The sequence below is a fragment of the Netta rufina genome (genome assembly GCF_964035555.1).
Source record: "Netta rufina genome assembly, chromosome: 22".
Lineage (NCBI taxonomy): Eukaryota > Metazoa > Chordata > Aves > Anseriformes > Anatidae > Netta > Netta rufina.
This window is the reverse complement of record NC_140146.1, coordinates 9,342,964-9,370,311: the sequence shown is the minus strand read 5'-3', so window position 1 is coordinate 9,370,311 and position 27,348 is coordinate 9,342,964. Positions and strand designations below refer to the sequence as shown.

Here is a 27,348-nt window from a genome sequence, read left to right as displayed (position 1 = left end):
CATATACGGCAATAATGTCAGCACAGACTGGGAGAGGGAGAGGATAAAAAAAAAAAAAAAATCCTGTTTCCACTCTAGACGGCACTAACAACCAAGTTTGCTGCATGTGAAGAAATGAAATCCTTCACACTGATGAACAATTAAAAATGCATTTTAATTCTACAAATTTACAAGGGAAAAAAAAAAAGGAGGAAGAAAAAAAAAAAAAAACAGAAACTGTTCCAGGATTGTACTTCAAGTTTTCCTTTGTCAAATTCTGTAACGATCCTTGGCTTGTCACGTTAATTCCAGTCCTCTAGTGGAATGCAGCACTTATACTCCACACCCAGCAAGAGCCTTTGAAACTGTGATGGCATTTCCCCTGCAAAAAACATCTGCTCTCCCTAACAGGAAGAACAGAACTGGGGCACTTAGAAATCCACTCACACGAATAGTTCTCCTTTTTTCCCCTTCTTTCTGAGTTTAAAACTTGAGGCTGAAACCAGGTCCTGCAGCAGATGCTCCTTGATTTGTGGTGGTCAGATGAAAACCTGTGTCTTTCAGATCATCATCACCCTGTGAAAAACACACACAATATCAGTAAGTGTCTGCATACGCATTCATCTCTCCAACACAAAAATCAAACTTTTTAAAAAAAAATTAATCTAAATAAAAATTGAAGTATCTTTAAGAGAAGATCAATAAACATTTGACTATGTGTTGACATAATGATTCTGTGAATCCAACAGAAATCGGATTTGAAAAGGACCAGAGCAAAAGCTGGGCTTTCATGCTGTCCTTGTCAGGCAAGTCCAGGTGAGTCTAAGAGTTTCAGGCCCCGAAAAGCCAATGGAACACAGTCCATATGCACATTTCCCACATCAGGATGAGGACATTGTCAGCCCATGGCAGGAAGGACAGCAAAAAATGCCAGCTGCTGACACGCCATGCTTACCAACTGGCTGTATCCAAGGCCTCCCTCAGGTGGCCGGGGGCTAGTGCCACGTTTCACCCTTTGCTGTTCGCTTTTTGCTGGCCAGGTTGGAAACATGGAGGGGTCAATAGGAAGGGGAGTCTCTCGGAAATACTCGTGCTTCAAACCATCTTCGGCAGTGATTCTTCTGGCTGGGTAGTACGTCAAAAAACTGAAAAGGATTTAAAAAGACGATGAAGTAGGGAAGAAGGGAGTCAGGCAGAAAAAAGAAAAATGTAACCCCCAAAAGTCTAAATTCTTCAGAAACGCATTTTAGAAATTTCCATTTTCTAAGAAAGAATTGTATTAATGAGCATGACTGCTTATAAAAGGACTAACAGAGAGAACTAATTTTAAAAGCATGCTTCCCCCATGAACCTGTAATTAATGGAACTTCATACCAAAAGGAGCCTTTGTTGGGGATCTGTTTAGGTAAGTGTAAATCATTGACGCACCGCACTGTGGGGGTCAGACACAGCTCAAAAGGGATCCAAGATGGTTCAATTGAAATATTTATTTTTTAAAGAAGACAACAGAGATTATATAGATACACCACATAACTGTACAGCTCGTGGTTAACTATTTTAAACATTTCACAGTGCAGAAACGTGTGTTACTGTACTGTTCATTCTACCAGACTTTGGCCCTGACTATCCAAGCTTTGTACATGGAATGGGTTCCACTGCCTTTTGTACACTTTTCTTTCTTCCTTTTTTCAATTATAATTTAACAAGATCCTCCAGCAGACTGCACAATAGTTTGACTCACCACAAAATTAAATGTAACATGAATGAGCTAAAACTACTACTAAAACATTTTTCTGATCTTCTATGACATAGGCGTCCAAGAATAATCTTGGACTGAGGTTTAATAGCAGATGTTAAAGAGCATGGCACACTGAACAAAGCTGTTGTGAGTGAGGAATAGCACTGAAAGAATATCACAGACCCTCCAGCATGTTTTGACAAGATGTTAAATGCATGGAAATACCATGCTTCACTACAAGTCATTTTCCACAACTACCATACAAGTGAAAACATTTTCCCAAGGATACTCTAGAAGCTAGCACTTACTTGTTCATCAGATCAAAGCCCTGATCAGAGAGGAGTGCTCCAAATCTCTTGCGCAGATTGTTATAGGGATATTCTGTGAATGTCATCTTCTTTACTGCTGGCAGCTCGTTGTAACCAGGCCAAATTTTTTCACTTGGAGTACCCAGATCCTATAGATTAAAATGTCTTCTTAATAAATGCATTGCAGAGTGTACCCCTTCTGCTTATTCATCATGCAGTTACAGGAGTTGATAAATTCCAGAGAAAACAGATAAAATACAACACATAACCCTAGCCTAGCACTGGTACTGTAAAACAAAAACCCAAAGCAGTGAGCCTTTTATTAAGGCCGAATCTCTGTGAAAGAACTACAAGCACCTTCATTTTCCTACTACTCTCCTATAGCTGCCTCTACAAGCAGTCAATTAGAATCCAGAGGTGTTAAAAGCGTTACCTTAAAGACTTTGTTAATCTGGTCGATTTCTGACTTCCCTGGAAACAATGGTTTCTGAGTTAACAGCTCTCCAAATATACACCCTACAGACCACATGTCTATCGCTGTTGAATATTCCTAAAAAAAAAAAAAAAAAAAAAAAAAGAAAGAAGGTACCTTATAAAATCAGTAAGATTTTAAAAAAAAAAAAAAAAAAAAAAAAAGCAAAAAAAGAAGAATCTGCTCTACCCAGAATATGTACAGTCATCCCAATACCCAAGACATGGGCCTCAACTGTATTTATTCAAAAGTCAAAGTCGCAGTGAATTCAGAGTAATACCCATAAACACACATATATACAAAAATACACCACGATGAAGCGTGAAAGTTGCCACAATGCTTCACTCAAACAGCATCACAGCTAGCAAAGTGTTCTAAACTTGCCCTGTGTTTCACAGAGATCCTTACCCCTTATGTTCCCACAACAGCAGTCTCAGGTTATGGGCACAAAGCTTGATCTCCACGATACATCTTTTCTCTTAAATGTAGCTTTATCTCCTTTCACAAAACCATCCTTGACAGATAGCATAGGGCTTCTTTATACTTTGTGCATGAATTATAAAATCAAGTTAGTCTGAAAAGTCATTTCACTAGCTCCCAGAAGAATAAAGAGACACAAACCTTGGCTCCAAGCAGCAGTTCTGGAGCCCTGTACCAAAGCGTCACAACCACTGGTGTGTAAGGCTTCAGTGGAGATCCATATTCTCGGGCTAGTCCAAAATCTCCAACCTGAATGAAAAGAGAACCCCACAGAGAAGTCATTTTCCACCCAAAGAAAGAGTTCTTATTATATCAAAACATTCTGTCTAGCTCTTAACATAGCTACAATGCAGTGTAATTCTGCAATGAGATTTTTTTGTAAATGTGGTTACATTTCGTGAAATTCTTACTTTTAAAATGCCTGAATGACTGAGCAACAGGTTGGAAGTTTTCAGGTCTCGGTGAAGTATCCAGTTGTCGTGAAGATGCTTGACTCCTCGTAATAACTGAATCATCAAGGTTTTCACCTCACCTGAAGAGAAAAGAAGCCAAATACATTTAAAAGATGAAATCTGTCTTCATTTTTTTGTTTGCTTGGAGAAAAGGGGGAGAAGGGGAAGGGATGTCAAGTTAAAAGCACACCATCGATTGTACCATAAAAATGTGTCGTAGAACAAAAACAGTTAAACCCAAAGAGTTGTCAGTATAGCAAAATGGACTTGGATAGCTGGAATGCATCCAAGTAATGCTCAGAAATTAATGCTTCTCAACAAAGTGTCCAAAAATAAAACCCAGTGTTCACTTCCAGCCTAGCACAGAGGAAACTCCCTCTTAATTTCACATCTGAACCTGTTTCACCCTCAGCATGCGAACTGGATTCATCAGCCAAACATCTCTATGAATACCAGCACTTCTGGCCTACCTTCCTATCTTATCTGCTGTCAGTGGAATCAGATCAGACAGAGAAGAAGCAGTGAAATCTCTATTCCAGAGAAGGCTCAGAGGACATTCCAAGGCAATATACACCATCATACAAGCTAGCTCCCTGATGTCAGTACAGCCCAAAGACAATGGGGTTTTTGGAGGTCAATTTTTCAATTTTGACAATTAAAGGAGACTGGCAAACCATACCTGGTAGAAATGGTTGTTTCATTGTTTCCATCAGGCTCTTGAGATCATGTTCCACATAGTTCATTACAATATAGATTTTATCCATATTACTACCTACAACGATTTCCTAAAACACAAAAACAAATTATCAAAACAAGCACACACTATTAAAAATAGCATGCCAAAATGAATTTTAGAAATTTACTTGGCAAGATTACAAACACAGCCTGCCATTAGTAAAATTCACAGAAAATCTAAATTAGATTCCCAAGACAACGGTTTATTTTTGCAAAATGGTAGATTTTGTCCAGACAAACACTAACTATTTAGTTTTACGGGTAGTATAAAACTGCTTATATTAACAAGCTCTGCTAGGAATGCCAACATTTTCATCAGGCATGTTAAAAACCAAGAGGCAATGTTTCAAGAACAAAAAATCCTTTTGAAATAGGTTTCTGGACTTACTCTGACAGTGACAATATTTAGATGCTGTGCTTTCAGAATAGTATTTATTTCTCTAAGAGATGTAATGGGGAAGCCTTCCTTTTCCTTCTCCATTTTCAGTCGCTTCAGTGCCACAATTTCATCTGCAAGAAAAGCAGAAGTATTAACTGCAGACTGCCCATCATGTAGCTAACAAAATTCACGTTAAGAGATCCCTCAGTGTTCTTTTACTACTTTAATGCATTTGAATGAAAACTGTTACAGGTAACTTTATATTGAACTTACAGTCGGTCTGGCATTAGCAGTGTAAAAACAAAACAATACAAAAAACTGCCAAATTTAAGGAAAAATAAGAAAATACGGAATACCAATCCAAAGTTTACTTCAGGAATTTTAGCATATTCCAAGATAACTCATCCCAAAAGAGATTAAAATGAAAAGTTAATTCACTTCATCCAAACTCTGAGGGTTTAGAGTTGATAGAAATGCCTCAAATACAGTTTATGTCTCTTTTAAGACCCAACTCAAAACATTTCCAAAGTGAACAATTTAAATAAATCTGCTTTTGCATGATATTGTAGAGAATAATGGCTACGTCAGCCTCTGAGCCAACGCCACAAGATAGATAAGGAAAAGAAGAAGAAGCTGATGGCAGATATCCAGTACATGAGTGAAGTCAGAGAAACCATGCCGGCTGTACACTCTCATTCCCCAAAAGGAGATCAAAAGGTCATATTATTCTAAAATAATCAGAGAAACTGAGACATCCAGAATTTAACTGTCAGCAGAATCACAGCTTGTCAGTTGGAACCTGAGAATAACAATAACTTCTATGTCTGCCCTAGAACACAATTATTTTCACAAGCTCTCTTCACCATCTGCCACCTCTATTGAAAACTGCAGATATTTAATTTACTGTGCTACAGCTCTCTTTGCAAATGACCAGCTTGCAAGACAGTAACGTATCACTAGTGATGGGACCACTACAGGGAAATAAAGAGAGGTCAGAGCCAAAAGAGCAGATTGTATCTTACGTTATCTTTTTCTAGGGAAAAAGAAAAGCTGCACTAATATCACAGTTTTTGCTAAAGCATTCAAGCAAATATTTCTTTCACTTGAGAAATCAGCATGGAAGAGGAACACAAATGACCTGACTCTTGCACCATCCATAGGAAATGCAATAATTTCCTCCAATCGCATGCCATTACAAACCAGGTAAGTAAAGAGATTTTCAATTTTAAAAATACAAATCAACTTGTGTATGGAAATTTCTTTCTACAACAAAATACTGCAGTATATACTTATGACACACAAAGCACTGCGTTTATGAATTCTCTCACCAGTGGCTGTGTTTAGCGTGACACCTAGTGGCACACTTATTTAAATTCAACCACCCAATCAATCCGTTAACTAGCTAAAGCAAATCACAAACCAGAAATAATTGCCTAATGGGCCAGAAACTGAAATCATATTAACTGGTTTTAGCATCCAATAAAGAAATTAATTCTGAACTCAAATAGCTGCTAGCAAAACCCGTATGTCAAAGTCCATGTCCTCTTAAAAGCATAATTAGCCTCGAAAAAGAAAGAAGCATTTTAAACGTTTTGTTCCTCAATGTAGATGCAGAACCATAATTTGCATATATCTGCACCCTTAAATTTATGTATGGGACACAAGTAGAAATTAGCTAAAAGAAAAATTAACTTTTTACAGCTTTCCCCTTTCTTAGGGAGGAAGATCAGTACAAAGGAGTATCAGTTTTGTGCTTAAAATGCAATCTGCAAAGTAAGATACATGAGCTGTACTTCTGACTCTGCCATAGATCCCCCTTTCTGTACTCCTTGATCAGTTACTGTGAAGGTTGTTTGAATTTGTAAAGCTCCACTGGCAGTTGTACAACAGAAATATCTACAGAAATGCAAAATACACTAGATGCAACTTGTGTTTAGTTCTTACGCATGACACTGCTGATTCCATAGTTCAAGAACAGGCAAATAAGCAAATTTTCAATTTACAGGTCCCAAAATTCATAGCAATCCCCACAGATGACAACAGCTGCCGTGGTAACTCAGACCTTGATTGAAATGTTCTTACATTAGATGATATTTATGACACAATGCTTAGCTAATACCATGAAGACAAAAACTGGAGACCGCTTATACTAACCAGTCTTTTTGTCTTTTGCTCTGTACACCACACCATATGTTCCTTCTTCAATCCTGTTGAGACACTGAAATTCTTCCACACTACGACATCCCTGAGAAAAGAGAGAGGCGACATTTACTTCTGAAGTGTCTGCAGGAGCGTAGCACTCGTTTGTTTTAAGAAGACGTTAAGTTAAACTCACACAACTTCACAGAAATAGTTAAAGTTTACCAAGAGAATTCAACAATACGGTTAGCAATAATCAAAGGTATTACACTCTTATCTATATGTAAAAGTCACTTGTGCTCCATGCATGTCTTTTACTTGTCAAGGCAGTAATATTCCACACACAAACATGTATTTTGTGACATTGAGTCAGCAAGACGTATTCTGCCTGTAAACTATCTCATGCATAAACACTACTGCAAATGTTTACCATGTTAGTGAAGCAGCTCCTGAAATCTACTTGCGTATGCCATGCTCAAGCACCCTCTAAGAGATCCTCTACCTGAAGTGCAGGAAGGTACTTAGGAAGCTCTTGTTTCAGTTCAATGGGGGAAGAGGCTGGGGAGTCAGGAATGTAGTCTCCTTCTGTCATCGCATTGGACTGGGGGGTCCCCTCCCCTACTTCCTCTTCTTCCACTTCGCTTCCAGCTGAATCTCGATCAAACCTTGACTCTGTAACTTCAAAAGTCAGAATCAGTCGTGGAAAGAGGAAGTCATTTGGAACAATTTGGTTCAGCTTTAGACAAATATAGGAAGAGAAACACTGATCATTATAAGACAGCAAAAGTATGCAAATTTTGTTGGTGGAATACAGAAGATCAATGAAAAGAAGCCAAATTTCTCCTGTTTGCAGAGAGATGATGCTTTCAAGCATCCCAGTTTACAGTCACGTACATACAATTTCCTGAGTCAAACACGGCACATCAAAAAAATAAATTTTTAACAGAACACAAGAAAAAAGTGACCAACTATCTCTCGTTCTGATTGCAAAGCTGTTTTGATGAGAGGCCAAGACAAGAGACCCAAAATGAAAAAGAAGGAAATTGTAGTTCATTAGACTAGGATCTGATTTCCTCTAAATCTAGACCGTGGTTCAGATTTCAAGAAATTTCTGATTCTGACATGAGAATGGCCTTAGAACACAAAATACACAATGCCTTCGAATGATGGTAAAACTGCAACAAATAAGTTAAAATACTTTAAAATAATTTTAGAAATAGATTTAGCAGCAAAAATCGAGACAACCATTTCTTTATACATTCAGTATTTGCATTGTACCAACTGGGATGTGGTTTCCATTCTCCCGTTCCTCCTCTTCGCTCATTTCTTCTTCGCTCACCTCTTCTGCAAGACAGAACCAAGTTCAACCAAATCAACTCAGCACTTCAGTAGTTGATTGCAATGCAGATCACTGTTGAAATGCTTACCTAATTTATCGTGCCTTCTTTACTGCTGTCTAGTTCATGACCTCATACTTGCTGTTTCACTTAGAAAACAAATGCTTCCTCAAACTCAACAACTCAACATTAGTTGGGAGACTAATGAATGTTTGCTTAGTAATTCTAAGGGATTTTAAAGAAAAATATCCAGAGTGAGCTGCTGTGGTTTTTTTCTGTATTGATTAAAGATGAGAATGGCTGTAAGATTTCTTTTACTACGCCTTTTTTTTTTATTATTATGTTCATGCAGTTGTACTGTAACAAAAAAAAAAAAAAATCTGATTATTTGCAAGTGAAACAATTCAAAAACAACAGAGATATATCTGTCTCACCACCTCCATGTAGAGTGCAGAATTGTTCTCAGATTGTCTGTTACCATCCAATACAAACTTATTTAAACTGTTAGCATTACACCATTTAGAAGTCACAAACGGCTTTCAGTTTTCTTATCTGACTTCTTACTCAAATAATTGGTATTACCTTTATATAAAACACTAAAATGTGACTTGTCCTTTTTTCTTTTCAGCTATTTTGACCTGTGAGGCCTCAGCCTATCCTAGACTAAGAGAAAAGGAAAATATCCAACTAAAATACAAGATGGGAAACAAAGAAAAGCCATTACACACAAAAACCCACACTGGGACCTGCTTTACATTACTCACCAGCTGACTGCTCAGACACTTCTTCAGAATTGCTTCCTGTCTCCTCCTCCTCCTCCTCTTCTTCTCCCTCTTCCTCAGATCCTTCACTGCTAGACTCTTCTTCCTCTTCTTCTGAGCCTGATCCAGACTCCGCTGAGGAATAGTAAAACAGGGAACTAAGTAGATACAATTAATCACACAATTGTCTGTTTGAGGAAACACAGTTACTAGATAGTGCATCTACTACATTGCATTTGATTACCTGATGAAGACTCTGCCGAGCTGGTTTTTCTCTCACTGTCACTGATATCTTGCAAGTCTGAAAGAGGATCTCTCTCTTCTGGTTTCTCTTCTTTCACTGGTGACACCACAGAAATCAAAAACAGGGTGCCAGCTGAATTTCACTTCTACTTATAGGACTATGAATACCCGGATATCTAATTTACTTTTTCTGGCCATTAAATTAGTGCTGAATATTCATCCAATACTGAGCAACCAAAAATTTCACATTCTCCTCAAAAGGCAGACAGCTTTTCTGAGCTGCAGTGGTGCACAATCAACAGCTACAAATGTGGAATGTTGACTTTTTTTTTTTTTTTTTTAAGCGTAACACAGGCCTACACCCCTCTACGTCAGATATATGTTTACAAAAAAAATAAAGGCGTAACATGATAACAAGCATGACCACAACACAGAGCCTCGTTAACATACGTACACAGTGCTTCCTGTTCTCCTTCAGTCCCTCTAGATCACAATGAAAGGGCATGTACAAATAGATGTTGATCGATTAAACAGCAAGTTCAAAGGACTCGCTGCCTGCCTCTGCCTGGAATTCCAGCTGACTGCACTGGGCGTTCAGCTTACCTCAGATAGTTACACTGATTTTTACAGCTACACACATTAACAGAGCAGACACAGAACATTTCTTCTTTAAACGAAGACATTCTTTTTGTCAGTTGTGCAGTTTCTCTCCTCACAGTTAGGACTGTCTACATACCACATTCTAGCTTAGAAAACAAAATTCACCATCTAACCAGAACACTGCTTTAAGCACTTGTTTTCTTCTACAACGTGACAATATTAGTGATGCTTAAGCTGTATTGTTCCCTCTAAGGTTGCTTTTTAAAGTAACTTAGTTCCTAACACCAAATGCAAGTGGAACTAGTGCAAACAATCCCTTTTTAATCTGCAAATAAATTAATTTACAGAAGTCAAAAGAAAAAATATCAGCTGTCTTTCATCACTGAATGAAGTAACTCGCTTTGAAACTTTTTTAATGACTACCCCTGCTACTGAACAGGAAAGATTCATTCAATTTGTCACTTACACAATTACCTGCAGAAAAGCATTGCTTTAGAAAACAGTGCACGTGCCATCCTTCTCCAGCACTCCAGAGTTATGCCACCAGGGCTGAAGTGGACATCACTTTTCATACAGCACGCAAGGGATATATCCTACAAATCAAACACTACCCCAGAACGCCTCTCCTAGCCTCCAGGCAAAGACATTACGAGGTGGCAAATGCTACCTGGTTTCCTGCTCTCTCCTTGCTCAGGCTTGTCTCTTTGCTGTCGTAATGGACTGCGACTCCAGGGTCTCATTTTCACTTTGTCTCCATATTCTTCCCTCACTGTTCTATGGTGTGCAGAAACTAGTGAAAACAAAACCGAAGGAAGTTGTTAAATCTCCCTGCCCTAATTAAAATTCTTCTGTCTGCCCCAGCCACCTGCTTTGCACATTTTTCCTTACAAAATAGTCATGGGGAAGGGTGGAAGTGGAACCTAACTGCGTCTAGGAGAGCAAAGATACCTAAGAGAACAAAGGACTAGGATTCACCTCATGCACAATACAGTATGGGTTTGGACTGCTTATAGAAAGGTGCTGCTGTATTTAGATGCAAGATGCCCTCTATCCTACCGAGTAAACACCCCAAACCTGGGGCTTTAAAGCACGAGAAAGAAGTGGACAGACTAGGGGGATACATAAAAGAATTAAAACAGCTAAGGAGCCGACAGAACATTCAGAGCAATAAAAATAGCTGAAATGAAAGGCTAGAGACATCGAGAAAGACCTGCATAAATACCCAGCACACAGGAGCTGTTCAGGATGAGCGGAACTAGAAAGAAGAGCAATAAACATGATCTCTTCTGCTACCCCCAAGCAATCTTTGTCACAGGAATGGGTTCAGGTTTTTACCTCTGAAAGCCTGGACAAACAGAGGTCATTTAAACAAAAATGATCTGAACTTACAGAGCAAGTGAACTGATGCAAAGTGAAAGCTCATACAGAAGTGAGTTTAAATTGATAATTTCTCAGATCTTCCCCACTTGACTCCTATTAGTCTCTTACGTAGCTGGACTACTTAGAGGGTCTCTCCCCATCCCCTTACCATTTATTTTCCAGAAACATTAACACACTTGATTCTGAGACTTTAGCCTCTATTAAATCGGGTTAGACTCAGCCAAGGACCTCAGAAGCAACGGCAGTCATGACAGATACACACACACACAACGCACACAATGACTACAGCAATTACATAAACCTTGTTTCTATAGAAAACCAGAGACTCATTGACTACTCCATATGCCAGGACATCTGACATTGGTTTATTTCCCTTTGTACAACTTCAGAGATTTTTTTTTCCAGATAGAGCCTCCACCCCACTTCCCACTTTTTTTTTCCCTCTTTTTTTTTTTTTCTTGTTAATTCTGGCACTGACCTAAGTAAAAGCTGCTTTCTACACCTCTGTTCCACCACTGTGGCAGACAGTAAGCTCAAACAACATTTATACAGAGACAGTTACCTTCTCTTCTGGCTTCCCGTTCCTTACGTCTTTCTTCAGCTCGCCTCTCGCGTTCCTTTTGCTCCCTTTGTTCTTTTTGCTGCTCTCTGATTTTTCTCTCTCGCTCTCGCTCAAGTTGCTCCAGGCGATCCCTAGAAAAGAACTTTTGTTATTTTTTTGTTATGTTACAGTTCACTACAAATTCAAAAGATGAACTGTTCTTCTTAACCAGCTACAAGGCTGTTCAATTTCATTAGCAACAACAGCAATGGAGCTTTTCAGCTGATCCTTTAAAAACAGCCAAAGAAATTAGCTTGAAAACTCGTGAGCTTCTACACCCTTACCAGGATTTAAACAGAAAGTAAAGAAGTTCAGTCAATAAATCCTACTACGCCAAACTGGTTTGCTGTTTTCTTTGTTACAGTAAAACAGTGAAAATGACTTCACTTAGAAACATCTCCTGTAATAAAGTCACTTACAAAGGCAATCAAAGTCAAGAACCCACTTTAGTTAGACAACATTCACAGGAACATGGTACTGTCACCAGACCTTACCAGTTTTCGCTCTGAATTTGTGTCATTTCAGAGCAACGCAAGGTTAGAGATACTTTTAGAGGAGGAATCAGCTCATCTCTTTGTTAGTCTGTCCACGGGTAGATGTACCTCTCCCTCCTGGAATGCTCCCTTGCCATTTCTCTCCGTTTCTGTCTTTCCCATTCACGTCGGGCCTTATCCTGCTCTTCTCTATGTCTCTTCCTACGCTCATGTTCCCGTTCTTTCTCTTTCACTCTGGCATGTTTCCCTAAACAAGCAAAAATTAATTTTTGGTGTGTTACTGTTCAAAACATTTAATGCTCCTGTTTTCAAAAAGTAAAAGTAGAAAGGATGAAACTTATGATAATCTATTTCTGTGCTCTCCATACTTTCGTTTATAGAAAAATCCTGATCTGAAAGGGTGTTAAAAAATTAAAAGATTGTAAGATCTTGCACAAACGTACTGAAAACAACCAAGAAAAGGTTGTAACAGGAATACAAAGTGTACATTTCCAGACTAGTTAATACTGAAAGGATATTTGTCTCTCTACAGTCGGGTAAAAATAGTTCATTGCCCTGACTCAGCGAAGCCAGAAAGAAGCACAACAGGCTTCAAAGAGCAAAAGCAGACGCTGGGTCCCTGACAAAAGTGGTTACTGTCCTCTCAAACATAAACATGCACCTGTTGTTCTTTGAAGGGCATTAGACAAAATCAAAGCAAAAACACAAATTTAACTTCCTTTGTCATATCCATCTGATGTGTTTTCTCTGTTTGTTAATTGTTGTTATTTACTCTCTAAATCGCCTGTTCAGCTCGACCTCAGAAAGCTACAAGAAGCATTAGGCAAGCGTATTAACTAACACTCACCTTCTGCTGAATGACTACGGTGTCTACGCTTCTCTTTCCTCTTCTCATCTTTTCTATGATGGGTTTTTTCTTTCCGTGACATTTGCTGGGGTGGTTTTATAGCCAAGGAATCATCTTCTTCTCCTCTAAAACATGACACAAATTAATAAGCTTAGGAAGGTTATGTGTACTGTCTAACAAATTGTGTTATTTAATCTTAATTTTATATTATAAAATTATATAAAGCATATTTTTCCTCTTTTTTAATATTAATTTCTATAATACTCATGAATCAAGGCATTAACAGTAAGTTACAGAAAATTGTAGTCACATGGATGAAATGTTAATCTATTGTTACACACGAACTTTTAACACACAAGCAAACTGAGGTTGAATTAAGCATTGAAATGAACTCAGCATGCCTTTAACATCTTGAGCAAAATATTTCAGATAGCAACCAAAATTTGACCACGCTATATTGTTAAGCCTGAATCAGCCCTTCAAAGAGATATCTAGACATCTTCTGGTAACAGGAGGTAAGATGGTACACCAACCTCCTCAAAAAGCTATTTTTTTTTCCCATTAAGATACTTTTAAACATTCTCCTTGGTACTTCTACCATTTCATCTCAGCAACACGCTCTAAGATAAGAACTCTGTTCTCTCGTTACCTATCTTCCATAGAGTCTTCCCTCCTGTAAGGTGAATTTCTGATCGTTATTTCCATGCGGTGATCCCTCAGCTCCCCCTCTTCAAGAGAATCCCGCTTGGAATCCCTATCATCCGACTGCCAAACAAACACAAGAAAGGGAAAAAACAAAATGGAAATAATTTGTATGTTACAGTGAATAATAAAATAATACTCGGCTCTTCCATTTTTGGAAGAAAAATCTCCAGCTGTCCAGCATGCTAACTTATGAGAGATTTTGTAGTGTACACAGCTAAATCCAGCTAGATTACATTTATAACACTTCAGCTATGTAACTAGACAAGATCAAACAACTACTAAGCAGTTACATTAACTAGTACTATTTTTTAATGTAAAGCTACTCTGTATAAAGTTGTAGAAAGTAACGTAAAAGTTATTTGAGAATATTTAACTCCATTTTTGTATAAAACCTCTGAAAAGGCTTTTAGCTGAAGTGCTGCTGCCATTAAATTGTTGGTTTTTCTTAATTTTTCTAACAAACAAAAACGAAATGAAGAAACATATAACGATTATTAATATATATTAGTGTTATATGTAATTATTGTATAAAATAATGATATAAATGACACATGTAAGGTAAGAGATTAAATGAAACCAGAGGAAAACGGGGTTTTCTGTCAATCTTTGGCACGGGGGGGGGGGGGGACACAGAGATCACACATAGAGCGTGTGTACGAGCCCGGAGGCCCCCCGGGATCACGGAGGATCCCCCCGGGATCGCAGAGACCCCCCCGTCAGCTTACGTTCTTCATGCGCTTTATCTCTGCCTTCTCCTCCTGCTCCTTCCTCCGCTTCTTCTCCTGCAGAATCTCATCTAAAGTTTTCACTTTCCAAGAATCCTTTTCATCACCCATTGGGGTTTACAAGCCCAAATCCCTGCGGATAAAGCACAAATTCCCCGCTCCGTTACCGAGACCCTCAGGCCCCGGCCCCTCCCCCCCGCCCCCGACGCCCCCCCCTCACCGCCACCGCCGCCGGGCCCCGGGACGAGCAGCACCACGCGAGTGCGTCACTTCCGCCCGCCGCGGCCGGCTGATGACGCAACGGGGGGAACACGGGAGCCGCGAGAGGCCGTGTGGAGGAGGGCCGGCGGCGCCATTTTGGTGCCCGGCTTTAAGGCAGCGCAGGTCGCTAAGGAAGGGGCGGAGCGCCGGTTTCCTACAGCGCTTCAGCCCCCTCAGCCTAATTAAAATACCCGGCCCACTTACCACTTTTTACAAAATACCCAGTAACTGTCTGCGTGTAGCATTCTTGAAGCCCATCCTTATAATTACATTTAAAAAATAAAGAAATAAATATTAAAAAAAAAAAAAAAACACAAAAAATCATTTTATTGTACCTCCGAGTAAGGCGTGATTCCAAAGATCGCTTAAACAAGTCATATAATGGCAACAAAACTAATACAAGGAGAATTTACAGCAATCCAGTGTGACGAGGGCAGTTCCTAACCAGCTCTCTTTTTAAGACCATACACAACTAGAACTTGAAACACATTAATGTGGTTAGGGAACGTAACCATAAAGAGATTACAATACATCACATCTCAGGAAATACTATATACAGTTTCTTTATTGTCCATCCTTTGAGCTGGGAAATAATGTCATTTTAGTGCCATAAACCACTGCAGGTAACATCTCACAGGGTGTGCATTCTGCAACAAGCACTTGTGTTAGCTCAACACTGCAGGAAGAAACAAAATCTCACCTCCTTGCTTTATTTTGTTTTTGAGAAGTGACACATCCTCTTCCCAGAAGCTAAATGCTGAAATAATACAAGCCTAATGGTGCTGTTTGTTAAACCTGAAGCAATCCTGCTCGTTACCAGGAGTCATATTTAATTAATTAGGTATTTGTATGCTGAGATTTGCATGGCATTCCAGAAACAGCTCTATATCCAAGCTGATGCACAGATGTTCCTCTGCAGTAGCTAACAATGTCCTTCCACTACTTTGTGGATACGTTTTTGTTCTTGGAAACTTGAAGTTTTCCATGATTTCCAAGGGGAAGGCTAATCAGAGAACTGTTGTTGAAATTTTATACATCTCAAAGATCTGCCTTGTAACCCAGACAATGACCAGAATCCAAGAGCTTCTGTGCAAAGTAGTCAACTCCTTGGTTTAATAGATAATGTGTGAAATTGAAGACTGATATGACAAAATATCTGCTACCATTTGCACAACAGTTTGAAGCATCATATTAAGGAAGGTGTGCTGTTTCTACAAGAACATACTCAGCAAACGTAAAATAAATAATCCACTTAACTCTTTGTCATGGAGCTTGTCTTGATTAGTGCACAAGTATCAGGAATGTGGCTGTGCTAAATTCCAGTAGAAACGTAGAGTGTTACTGGAAAGGAATTTCCAAAAGAAATTGGGCAGTATGACTGCCATCATAAAAAGCATTTAGAAGGCAGAGAGCTCAGGCATAACACTGTAATGGGTTCTCAACATGGAAAAAAATGGTCCTTTTTACCAAACAGGAAGAACTGTTAACAGTCACTAGTCTGACTGGGGAAAGAAGAGGTCTGTCTTACAAGTGGACAGTAAATGTCTGGTTTACCTAGTCCAATAAAAATAAAGGCCAAGAACTCTGCATATAAAAGTACACAAGAGAAACACTGGAAAACAACCCCCCTAGTAAAACTAAATTATCATGCTGCCACCAAACAGGCAGGGCTAAACCAGGCACTAAAAAACCCAGCTGTGTTAGAAGTTAAAATTCCAGAGTATTCTCAGCTGTGGTTTCACAAAAGTTTTCCACTACTATGAAATAATATAAAATGCAAGTCTACTAGCTCACAGAGCTCAGTTGATGAAAGGCATTACCTGACAACTGAGTAAGACAACCAGAAAGCCATTTACATTTTTGTACTCCCACAAGAGTAAAAACATGGTACAAAACAGACTGCTGTCTGCTAAATACAGAGATTCTTGAAAGTATAATAACAAAAACACCTGAAAAATAGATCTCCACCTCACAGTCCACAGCTTTTTGCAAGTAGATACAAGCAATGACAAAATAAAATCAGACATCATACAATGATGAAAAAATGGCATTTCCCTCCCACTGAAATCTTCAGGGTATATACCTTGGGCACCCAGTCATGTACAGGAACATAACCTGAAGTAAGCAGAAGACACACAAGCACACGCTATTCAAACAAAACCAAAAGACAGGCTTCTTCAGATTGCCTGTATTACAAACACATTTTTGCCCTCCACAGGAATGGTTCACTCAAACTAACAGAATACCTCACATCGGAAATGTAAGCACAAGCTTCAGTTTTGCAAGAACTCCACTTGTAACTTCCTATTACAAATAATAATTATTTTTTACCACTATCTAAACTTTTAATGCCAAGCAATCTTTTAGAACAGAGACAACTACTGAAAAATCATCTCTATTTGTTAGTTTAGTTTTATTACCAAAAAGTCCACTTGAAGGTTTTTGTAGGTACATGTGTTGTTTTTTTTTTTTGTTTTCCCAAAAAAAAAAATCAAAATCAATTACTAATATTTAAGATTATTTTAAACAAAAGACAAAAGCTTTTAATCGTTGATCAACCATGAAACAAAACTTCTCCAAAAAAAGAACTCGTTATCAGCCTCAGTTTATGGTCCCCTTTAGTTACCTTTGTCACAGATACCTCCAAGATTCTTCACACAACCAGACATGACAGAAATACCTTGCACATAGGGTAATAACCCCGAGTTTCTGAAAGGCAGCATTTTTGTTGCAGTCTCGGAAGCAATGTTTAAAAAAAATCCTCATAAAAATACATAAAACACAAAAAAAATGTATATAAAAATGGTTTCTGATAGAAATATAGAGATCCTGGCTCCTTTATTAAAAAAAAAAAAAAAAAAAGATAAATTTTGGCAATCTGTAAGTAACTGCACATATTTATTCCAACACTGTTTATATAGCGTCAGTATGTATAGTTGCATTTCAGTATTTTAAATACAGAAATATTGTGTCCTGGTTGCATGTTAAATTTTAGCAGAAAAATCCTGTTTCATTGCTAGCTTTGTAGTTGGAAATAGCTCCTCATCACTTCTTTGGGGCTGGGACTCACTTCTACAGTTTACTTCAACTAAAGCTATACCAAAATAAGTCATTTGCTGAGACAGGAACAGGGTGGGGGAAAGAGAGGGAGGTTCACCTTCCATCTCTACAACACAAACAAATAACGGAGGATGTGGCACACAGTAACCAACAACTTGAAATTTCAGTTATGCACCAATTTCATTTCACTGCACACCTAATACAGGGATGGGGCAATGTTTTCACGTTATTTTGATGGGTAAGGAGAATGGAATCATTTTCCTACAAGACACAGAAGTTCCTTCTCTAATATAGACTTGTGTGTTATTTGCAGTCAAAAAAAGATCAAAAACCCACATTTACCACATTACATGACAGTAGTTCCTCTGGTATTTCAGTTTCTCAGTAAATCAAGGCTTACTGGGTTCTTCTCACTGTTTTCTCTCTGCTTCAAGTCCCATGTCTGACCTGCTGTGAATTCAAAGGAACCACATCAGCATCAACAGCTGAAGAAACAACCGCTTTCAGGAAGGGCTCCTTTGAGTTGCACTAAGTTGTAAGAATAAGTGACCATATTAATCATATGGTTTCAAATCCTTGGAAATCAGTGGCTCAGTATCATCAGTCGTACTTTGTGCAGGTTGTGGGGCTGCAGCTGCCAGGCTCTGTATGGTTTCTTGCTGATGCTGCTTTGCCTTGTTATAGAGCAGAACTCCAATTGTCACTAGAACAGTCCCAATTGCTGAAAGGCTTGTGATTTTGTTACCAAACACAATAATACTTAGCCAGATTGACAGTGCATGCTTCACAGTACTAGCAACACTGGAAAGGAATTACAGAAGTTAGGGCCAAAGAAAATTCTCTCATATCCCACACATGATCACACCTTAATGCAGTAGAGTCTCTGTTTTGCTTACTATTAAAACACCGAGTCAGATTCCACTTTTCCTACTTAACATAATACTGTAGCCAAACTGGTTGTATATTGGCACTACTATCTTTAAACTCATCTTAATATTAGAATTAATGAGTCATCTCAGAGTTTTGTTTTTAAGCATGCTCTATAGCATTAGAATTTCAATTCCAGCTAAAACATACAACCCAGACAATACCAACACAACACCAGCAACATAACTATCAGTCACTAGTGAGCTGTTACTATGCAGGTAATATAGTAGTATAAGCAAAAAAGAACCAGTATCTAAAGGATAGCAATATTATAATAACAAGAATTATTGCGTACACAAATATAAACACATGCTTTTATAGCCTGTTAGGTAGAGAAAACTAACTTCACTGAGGAACAAACCTAATGAGGGAACAAACCAAGAAGTTTTGGTCATCTGGATGTGAAAAGATTTCTTCTTACCTTTGGTACATTTCTGCATTTACATTATTTCTTTGCACAAAAGATTTATTACCTAGTTTCTAAGCAGAAATACTAAGAAAAAATGAGTTCTTGACATGAAAAGGCAGTTTTACCTGAAAGTCACAGGAGAAATTTTTCCCATCAAGGCATAGGCTGTAACACTTTGCAGGTGGAACAAGACTCCATCTATTAAGAGAAGTACAACAACATCTTGGTTGTAGCTGAAGCTCCTTCCACTTTTCCCAATCACTGGCACATCCTAAATGCAAAAAAGAGGATTTCATTTATACACAGATCTAAAAGTGAATTTTCACCCTCCTCATTATTTTAATAAGATATTAGTCTTACATTTAAATGTCAGCAAAACAAAATGTAAAACATACAGGACATTCACGTTCTCCAAGTTTTCACTCCTAAAAGATTAGAAAGAGTTCTTACCTGACTGAATTTTCTATTGTGTTCAGCTTTCCAGCAAGGTATTTTTGAACACTGATGCATGGCAATGAAATGCCAAAATACAAAGGATACATATTTATTGTGATACATTTTACTTACCTCAATTTCGCTCTTAGAGAGTTAGTATTCCTGCATACCACATAAATATTGATAAAAAGTCAACAAATACATAAAGATTTGAAATACAAATCTTACTTAAAACTTTAAATGCATTTATACAGTCAGACAAGATCATGATTTTTCCTCTCTGAAATCCTGAAATAAACCTATGCTTTTTGGGTTACCTGTCAAATCAGGCCTGTGACAAACCACCTCTTTCAACATTCTCCCCTCTACCCACAAAGCTCATACAAACAACAACAACAACAAAAAAGGAGGAATTAAAAGCAAAATTAAGGTTATCCATATGCATAAGTTAAAAAAAAATATCTGTGTTAGCAAATTCAAATTACCATGAAAAATATCCAAGCTGGAATAAGCATGACCACTGCAGCAGCACTTGTATAGAACTGAAGCTCTGGGGCCCTATAAAGGAAAAAACAAACAAAAAAAAAATTTCCTTTTTCTTAGAGCTGAAGAAAGCTGCATCAAATTTAAATAAAGGCCTCCTTGATGTCTGTAAATACAATAATAAGTAATAAAGAAAAGTTGTGTACCAAGCTTTGGGAACAACACATTCAGCAATCTCTTGCAAAGGTAGTGTTTTGTGTTCCGTGTCGGCCAAAATGGACTGAAGTATAAAAGGCAAGCATTTTCCAGACCAACACAAGCCGTCAAATTTTATGGTAAAGTTTACGTTTCAGAAGTTCAGATAGTTCTTGGCAGCTTACTCCAACATAATTGTAAATACATTGATTCCTTATGCAGCCCAATGTCAATCTATAATCAAATCTGAAAAATTTTAAATACTTACGAAAATCTGTATTTGTCTCCACTGAGTAATTTTTTGGAAAAGACATTCTGCAAACTAGAAAAAAAAAAAGACATTTACCTGTAGATATTAGTTGCAGCAAACAAAACAAACCATGAGAAAGACAATTGTTTCCCTTAGATAAGTAGATATACCTTCTACACATTCCACCCTCTCACCCAATCTCCAACCAAAGCTAGGCTTAAATTTTACCTTTTTCTAAATACTACATAGATTTAAATGAAATATTTTAAAGTATGATAAGTTTGAAAGGATAGAAAAACATATTAATGGGGCAAAAAGCTCTAGCACATACCATTGTTACTCTAGTGCACCTCTCTTGGAAAAAAACAAACAAACAAACAAAAAAAAAACAGTTCTGAAGCATATTTTAGAAGATTTCATACTCAGTCTTAACATGCTGTCATGTCTTATTCTATATGTAACTTCCTTATGAGAAGAGTAAGTCAATACATTATTTCAAAGTGTTACTTTAAATAAGAACATGAGAATCATACCACCACCACTCTCAAGGTGAAATGTGACCATTTTTCAAAGTAGTTGTATTTTACATTAATCTCCTGCTCTTTTAGGATTATTACACAGAAAACTGCAACCAGCTCTGTGACTTAATGTAAAATGTTGATATACTGCACATGAAAAATGCTTATTTTATTTCCTCATGTACCCTAAGTTTCAACTTTCAGAACCATTTAGTCTTTGCTCTGAAACAGAAACAATTAGAACCCTAAATTAAATAACCCTAAAATAAATTAAGTAAAAATAAACCATTGCCAACCCCCCCCTTTATTCCACACAGTTACCTGTCATTAAGCCTTACCAGTCCATAATATTAGTAGATAATGCTGCTGAGAAACCTAGGATGTTGAAACTGATTTCAGTAGCTGTACACAGAGCTAGCCCACCCATAACAGGAATGAGAGAGAGATTAACCAGCAGTCCTGAAAATGACAAAAAAAAAGTTCTAATTAGTTTCATGCCCAAGGACAATATAGTATATAGTTTTTAAAAGTTTAAATTTGGCCTTAACTTCTTTATTTGAAAGTAAAAGCAGCTTATTTGATTGCATTTTAAAACTCAGAGGTTGTAAAGTGAGATCTCAGTTAACAGCAATATGCTCTTGAGAACAATATGGACATGCACTGACTGATAAAAATATCTGTCTTGGAGAAGAAAAATGGACTGACTGTCTTCATTTAATCTTTCTCAACAAATGACAGAAGAAAATTATACTCTCCCTGTTTACTCTGTGATTGGATTACTCTTCTTCCTCTGGCTCATTTCAGCCTTTTGCCATTTGAGTTTTGCATCAGAAAGCAACCTATACATTGCTTCTGTATAATTCCTGTGATTTATAGCTGGCTAGAAGCAAAATCTCTTCAAGCAAATAGTATGCAATTGCACGTCAAATTACAAAGAAATTATACTGGGGACTTGAACTGTGGTAAGCCAGCTATTAAGTTTTTAGCAAGAGAGTGAACACAGTAAATAAATTCAAGGTTTTTAAGTTCTGAGAGGCAAGCTGTCCTCCTCAGAAGAAACACACAGAAATTCAATTATTTAATGTTCCAATTACAGTTTCTTGACAGAAAAACAACTTCAGAGCAACACTGCCCTTACACAGCTACATTAAAACAAATCTTTTTTTGCTTATAAACTATCAACATACTGTGTTCAATGAGAACAATTCTTTCAGCAGTATGCAATGATCTACATTATTTCAGTGGTATCTCCCTGTCCACGGCCATATAAATGACGCTATTATACAAGATATAAATATGATTGTAAAATCATATTTAAACAGAGAACAGTACTCACCAGTGTATTCCCCTAATATCATCCTAGACATGATAACAGTGAATATAGGTGCAGAGCTTTTAACTGTTTCTGCAAATGAAACAGCCACATTTTTCAAGCTGACAAGCCCCAAGACTACTGTTGCAAATCTGTAATTGAAAACCAAATGAAATTAAGTAGAAAATAAAGTAATACTTTAACAGTTGCTCTTAGATATCTAGCACAGAAAAGAATTGCATTATACTTTCTCTAAATTTTACCTGCAGTAACTAAGAATATGGGGAGGCATAACTAACAATCAAGTTATCAAATTGTGGTAGCTTGACTGAACTGCAGTAACTGTTCAGCTTTATTCCACGGCACCTGCTAAGGAAATTACATCATTTGCAGTTATCCACCTGTGCTGCAAGTTAGGTATGCTACATATTTACCTATACTTTAAACAACTACATCACAATAAAACTGCTCTGACTTAATAAATGGTGCCCTGATGGTTAATTTTAGCACTGTTATCCTATTACCATTTGTGCAGTGCTGAGAAAACCTAATTACATGTCTTTTTTTCTCTCCTAGACCACAGACGGATGCAATTCCGGCACACAGCAAATAATTACTTTTAGAAGGTAAATGTTAAGTCCATATCACTTGAGGCAAATTGCTGGAAAAGGTGACAGAACAAAGAAATGTCATAAGAAATACTACTATACTAAACAAATATCAGCCTCAAAAGAGAAGAGGAAGAAAGTAAATGGAAAGATAGCATTATGAAGAGAAGTATGTCATGAAAGAGGTTAAAGTGGTGGTAGACAAAGCTAGCCAAAAATTGACAGTCAGAAAAATTAACATAGCATTTACCAATAGGAACTAAAAGTAAGATTATCTTGTGATTTTGGGGAAGAAAGATGAATAGTCTTTTCCAAACACCTTCCAGTCTTTCTATGAAAGCAAGAAAGAAAAGGAAGAGAGAATAAAAACATAGATTCTGTTCAGAAGAACACAATGAACAAATGGGATATATCTCTAATTTAACCTTTTACCTCATTAATCCAACAAACAGCATTATCATGATGAAATTGGGTGGATAAGAGATGCGTGTTTTGTGCTGGTACAAGCAGCATGGAACAAACATTTTTATACAGCCAATGAAGGTGGTTGAAAGCATTTGAACAGCACCTAAAAAGATATGGGAAAAAAAATAAATCAGAAGACAATGGGAATGTCACAGATAAAGCATCATGAGAAAATTTCTTACATAAACTTATCTGCAGTGTTTCTAGACTTTATGGATTCTCACAAAAGCCCTTTACTTCTACATCTACCATCAAGGCAGCAGAATAAAACAAGATCACAGTTAAAATGCTTTTTGTTTGCACTTAAACAAACAAACAAACAAACAAAAAAAAACAGAAAAATAAGCCCACTTGAAGGCAGCTCTTGTGTTTTTACACACAAACAAGTTAATATTGTTAATTATCTCGTTAATCAAACAAGTTAATCAGTTCTGTAGACTATCAACAGCTTACTCAGTTTTATTACATTTTTCAAGAACCCACACTACCCTCTTGCAGAGAAAACCAAAAATTTAATTACACTCTCTCCCCCCCCCCAACTCTTATTTCTCAAATATCATTTTACAGCTTCTCTATGAACAAAATTTCATTGTGTCTTCCAGCAAGTGGAAGGATAAGAGAAGGAAGGGACACCATCAGAAACTCCTTTAAAAGCTGAGATTACAATTTACAAGTTCTGAGCCCCAAAATCCACACTCACATCTCCTAACTAGGTCCTTTTCACTTCAGCTGAACCATCTACTCCCTCAACTTTATATAGGAGGAGCTGTTATTGTCAAATACGTTACTGGAATTGAAGTGTAAATGAAAGGTAGGATTACCTAGCATGCTGGGCTCTCCTTCCAGTAATGAAAGAATGTATTTGTTAAGAAAAAGAGTGCAAAAGCTGAAGAAAAACCACAAAGTGAGGTAGATGAGAGCATGAGAATTCCAGATGCCCAAGTCTGACTCAATGACTGTAGTCTCTGTGATAGTTATTTTCAGAACGTTCTCCTCTGGTACACTATCACTCCTTGCAATTACAAATTTTTCACTCCTGTTAGCAAAGAGTGAACCCAAATGAAAGAGTGGTTTTCCCTTTGGCTTTTCTTCAAGGAGGGGAGGGTTGGGTTCATCCGGTATCTCAGCACTTGTCGCAGTTGACATGATGACATTAACAAACTAGTATCCGTCCTTAATACAAAACATTGACTTAGCACAGAACAGCACTTTGAGCGAACAAAAATATCATGTGATTAATCTTTCATCTCCAATGGCCTCTAAAAGCACATTTGGTCCTCCAAATAACATCTTGCGTAAACTTCAGATGCCTCTTCATGTGCTCCGTTCCACTTTTTCCACGTAAGAATGAAAAAACAGAAAGAAAACAAAATTTAGCCATGAACATAATGACACTTTAAATCCCTAACACAACAAAAATACCACAGTTTTACTTGCCATTTATGAAAGATGAAAAGTATCTCGTCTTCAGTCTTTCTGGCTGAATTTTGCACTGTTAATGTGGCTATGACCTTTACCTTTCCTAAATTATGTAATGTCTGTTGGTATCATAATGCTAACAAAGTCCAAAGAAAGAAAGAACACTTGAGCAGCTTATCTGCAACATTAAAATATGTGGTCGGATTTATAGCTTTCTAGTTTGCATTCTCTATTTTAGGAGCAAAAGAAAAAAAAATATCAGATGAGAATGAAATAACAGAAAGTCTTTTGCTCCTCAACAAATAAGCACTATGGGAAATTAGAGTTTAAATGTTGTGGTTTTTTAATCTAAAAGTACATTCGCTGGACAGGTAATACGGTGGGCTTTATGCAAATAAAGAGGTTCTTGTATGGATAGTTAATCATTGGACTTCCTGGAAAAGATGTCTGAAATAAGATCATAACACTACAGCGCATCAAACAGTGACAGCACAGGAAATAATCAATGGTAAGACAAAATACAAGGGTTCTAAACAAGAGCTACTGCACCTGCCCTGATTTTGTTAATAAGTGAACAGGATACACTATTTTCTTCATGCTTTCATAGTGTCCAATGTGGCATCTCAACAACAAAAAATAATCATAAAGAGGCACTAAGAATTAATTATATGATGTCAGTTGACATATTCTACTTTACATGGAAATTTTCCATTCCTTGTGTGCTCTATTTCTGTTATAGCCACGCACAGAACACTTCCACCCCATCACCTTATCCCTTTCTATTTATCAGAGAATCACGTTAGCAGCACATCGAGGTACAACACTTGACACATTCATGCAAGACCATATACACACAAGCGTGTTATCCAGCTTAAAACAAAACTGGGATAATATGGGAAAAAAGAAAAGATGCATTTTTTACGATAATTTGCTATGAAAACCTGGTTCTTTATTTGTCCTTTTTCATGTCTTTTAGAAAGAAAGAAATGAGGAAAAAAAAAACAAAAACTATACCTTTAGAATTGTTAAGCTACCAAAACTTTGTTAATACTTCTTCTATTTATACTACTCAATTAAAAACAAAAGCAATTACACACAACAAACTTCCACCTTCAGTAGCACTGCATTTTTGTATTTTATATCACAGATTCCACGTGTAGCAGGAAACAAGACAGCAATAAGAAGAAACACACCCCTAAATTACTGACCTGCTGCCTTAAATCAACTGGAAATCTTAAATCGGCTGAAAGAGTTCTCCATCTGGAAGCAATTCAATCATCCTCCCTTAAGAGCAACCAGCAGCTGATGTTTACCAATAGATGAAAACGTGGCAGTAGTTGGTAGACTGTTTCTGTTGGATTACGTGCAAACATTGAATCTTCCAGCTCACAAAAATGAGAAGCATGCTGCACATTTTATACTATTCCTTGCAGCTTCTCCCATTTTCAACTATATTAACAATTAAAAAAAAAAAAAAAAAAAAAAGCATTAAAGGTTAAAACACAGAGAGCATAAACTTTGAAAGCCTCAAATTTTGATTTACAAGAAGTAACTACTTGTAGTAGTTCAAAGGTTTAAAGTTTACTTAGGGCTGCATTCATTTCAAACTTAAAGGGGAGCAGAGAAAAACCTATTCTCAAGGAACTTTTAAGAGTGAAGAAAATAAATAAATGCACATGCAGCTAATGTCTTCAAGCATCTAATTTTAATAAAAAATACTACTCTCCCTCAGTTTTTAACAGAGTAGTCATACTTGGATGAGAAAAACAGCACTGACTCCTATACTCGCATCAAATTGAACCCAGTCCATCATGGCTTGGTTACTAAATCACTTACACTATTTTCTATTGTGTACAGGTGGCCTTTGTAAGAATAAACATTATTTTGCTGCCAGCCAGACTGCATGAATATACAGATAGCTGTCATTTCTATATGGCACCTTCTCTGGAAGTGGTGTCACAGTTTAATAAGCACCAGCTCACAGCTTCTGTAATACACAGTAGCCCCTTCACTCACTCCTCCTACAATAAATGAGTATTGGACCAAACCACGGAAGCTGTTCTCCACTGAAACTTAAGGCTGCAGGAAAAAACGCTGCTCTTAATCCCTGCTAGGATTAGTGCACATCACCTACTCTTAATCCACACCTATGCAGTTTAACCACATCATTGTGACAGCAGTATGAAGCCTACATGAATAGTTTACTACAGAAAGACACCTCATGTTTTGCAGAAAATAAAATGCAGAGGCAACACAAATTAACAAGAACGTGCACATTGCATTTTTGCATTAGTTTTCATAAAAATGTTTTTAAATGCAACTATAACACTCCACACTGAAGTAGGTAAGAGAACAAACAAGAAATAAACCCCATGTAAAGTTTTACAGCAGTAAAATTGTCTAACACAATTTACAAGCAAGCAAAATAAGTTTTCCTTTTCTGGTGAAGAGCAGGTTTGTATCACATCACCCCACAAAAAAAAAAAAAAAAAAAAAAAAAAACAAACAAAGAACAACTGCAAAGCCACAAGTGCAAGGCAGCTGGTGAAAACCCCATTGCAAGTGCTAAGCAACATAACAAAACCCTGAAACATTCTGCAGCTGGCCTTTGCTGAGCTTTTACCAGAGCTG

General features: G+C 37.4%; 2 protein-coding genes across 5 annotated transcripts; both read right to left on the bottom strand.

Annotated features, from left to right (window-relative positions):
• Positions 1-135: 135 nt before the first annotated feature.
• On the bottom strand, positions 136-14,651 carry LOC311217913 (cyclin-dependent kinase 11B). 4 transcript variants are annotated; one of them, XM_084300292.1, is made up of 20 exons: positions 14,596-14,651; positions 14,376-14,508; positions 13,595-13,710; positions 12,946-13,070; positions 12,207-12,345; positions 11,566-11,696; positions 10,291-10,413; positions 9,025-9,120; positions 8,784-8,915; positions 7,961-8,026; positions 7,185-7,360; positions 6,698-6,788; positions 4,553-4,674; positions 4,109-4,214; positions 3,388-3,509; positions 3,119-3,226; positions 2,459-2,575; positions 2,026-2,174; positions 935-1,124; positions 136-555 (listed from the first exon to the last, which is right to left on the bottom strand). In XM_084300292.1, exons 2-20 carry the CDS (start codon positions 14,484-14,486, stop codon positions 463-465), a joined length of 2,313 nt encoding a protein of 770 aa, XP_084156418.1. In that variant the 5' UTR covers positions 14,487-14,508; positions 14,596-14,651; the 3' UTR covers positions 136-462. The 4 variants fall into 4 exon arrangements, with proteins under 4 accessions (XP_084156418.1, XP_084156419.1, XP_084156420.1 ...); XM_084300293.1 differs by having other exon boundaries at positions 7,185-7,354; XM_084300294.1 differs by lacking the exon at positions 10,291-10,413.
• Positions 14,652-17,096: 2,445 nt separating this feature from the next.
• Positions 17,097-24,444, bottom strand: SLC35E2B (solute carrier family 35 member E2B; the record flags this gene model as incomplete). The annotated part of the gene is made up of 8 exons (XM_084300358.1): positions 17,097-18,497; positions 19,158-19,303; positions 19,953-20,025; positions 20,414-20,467; positions 21,252-21,372; positions 22,250-22,377; positions 23,266-23,401; positions 24,120-24,444. The coding sequence occupies 8 exons, from the start codon at positions 24,442-24,444 to the stop codon at positions 18,251-18,253; spliced, it is 1,230 nt and encodes a 409-aa protein (XP_084156484.1). The 3' UTR covers positions 17,097-18,250.
• Between the last annotated feature and the right edge of the window lie 2,904 nt (positions 24,445-27,348).

Excerpts from the sequence above, each read along its gene's own strand:
- LOC311217913 (XM_084300292.1), bottom strand. The coding sequence starts at position 14,486 with ATGGGTGATGAAAAGGATTCTTGGAAAGTGAAAACTTTAGATGAGATT. Across the intron at positions 8,027-8,783 it reads AGTGTCTGAGCAGTCAGCTG|AAGAGGTGAGCGAAGAAGAA; the intron begins GTGAGTAATGTA and ends TCTGTCTTGCAG. Across the intron at positions 6,789-7,184 it reads AGTACCTTCCTGCACTTCAG|GGATGTCGTAGTGTGGAAGA; the intron begins GTAGAGGATCTC and ends CTCTTTTCTCAG.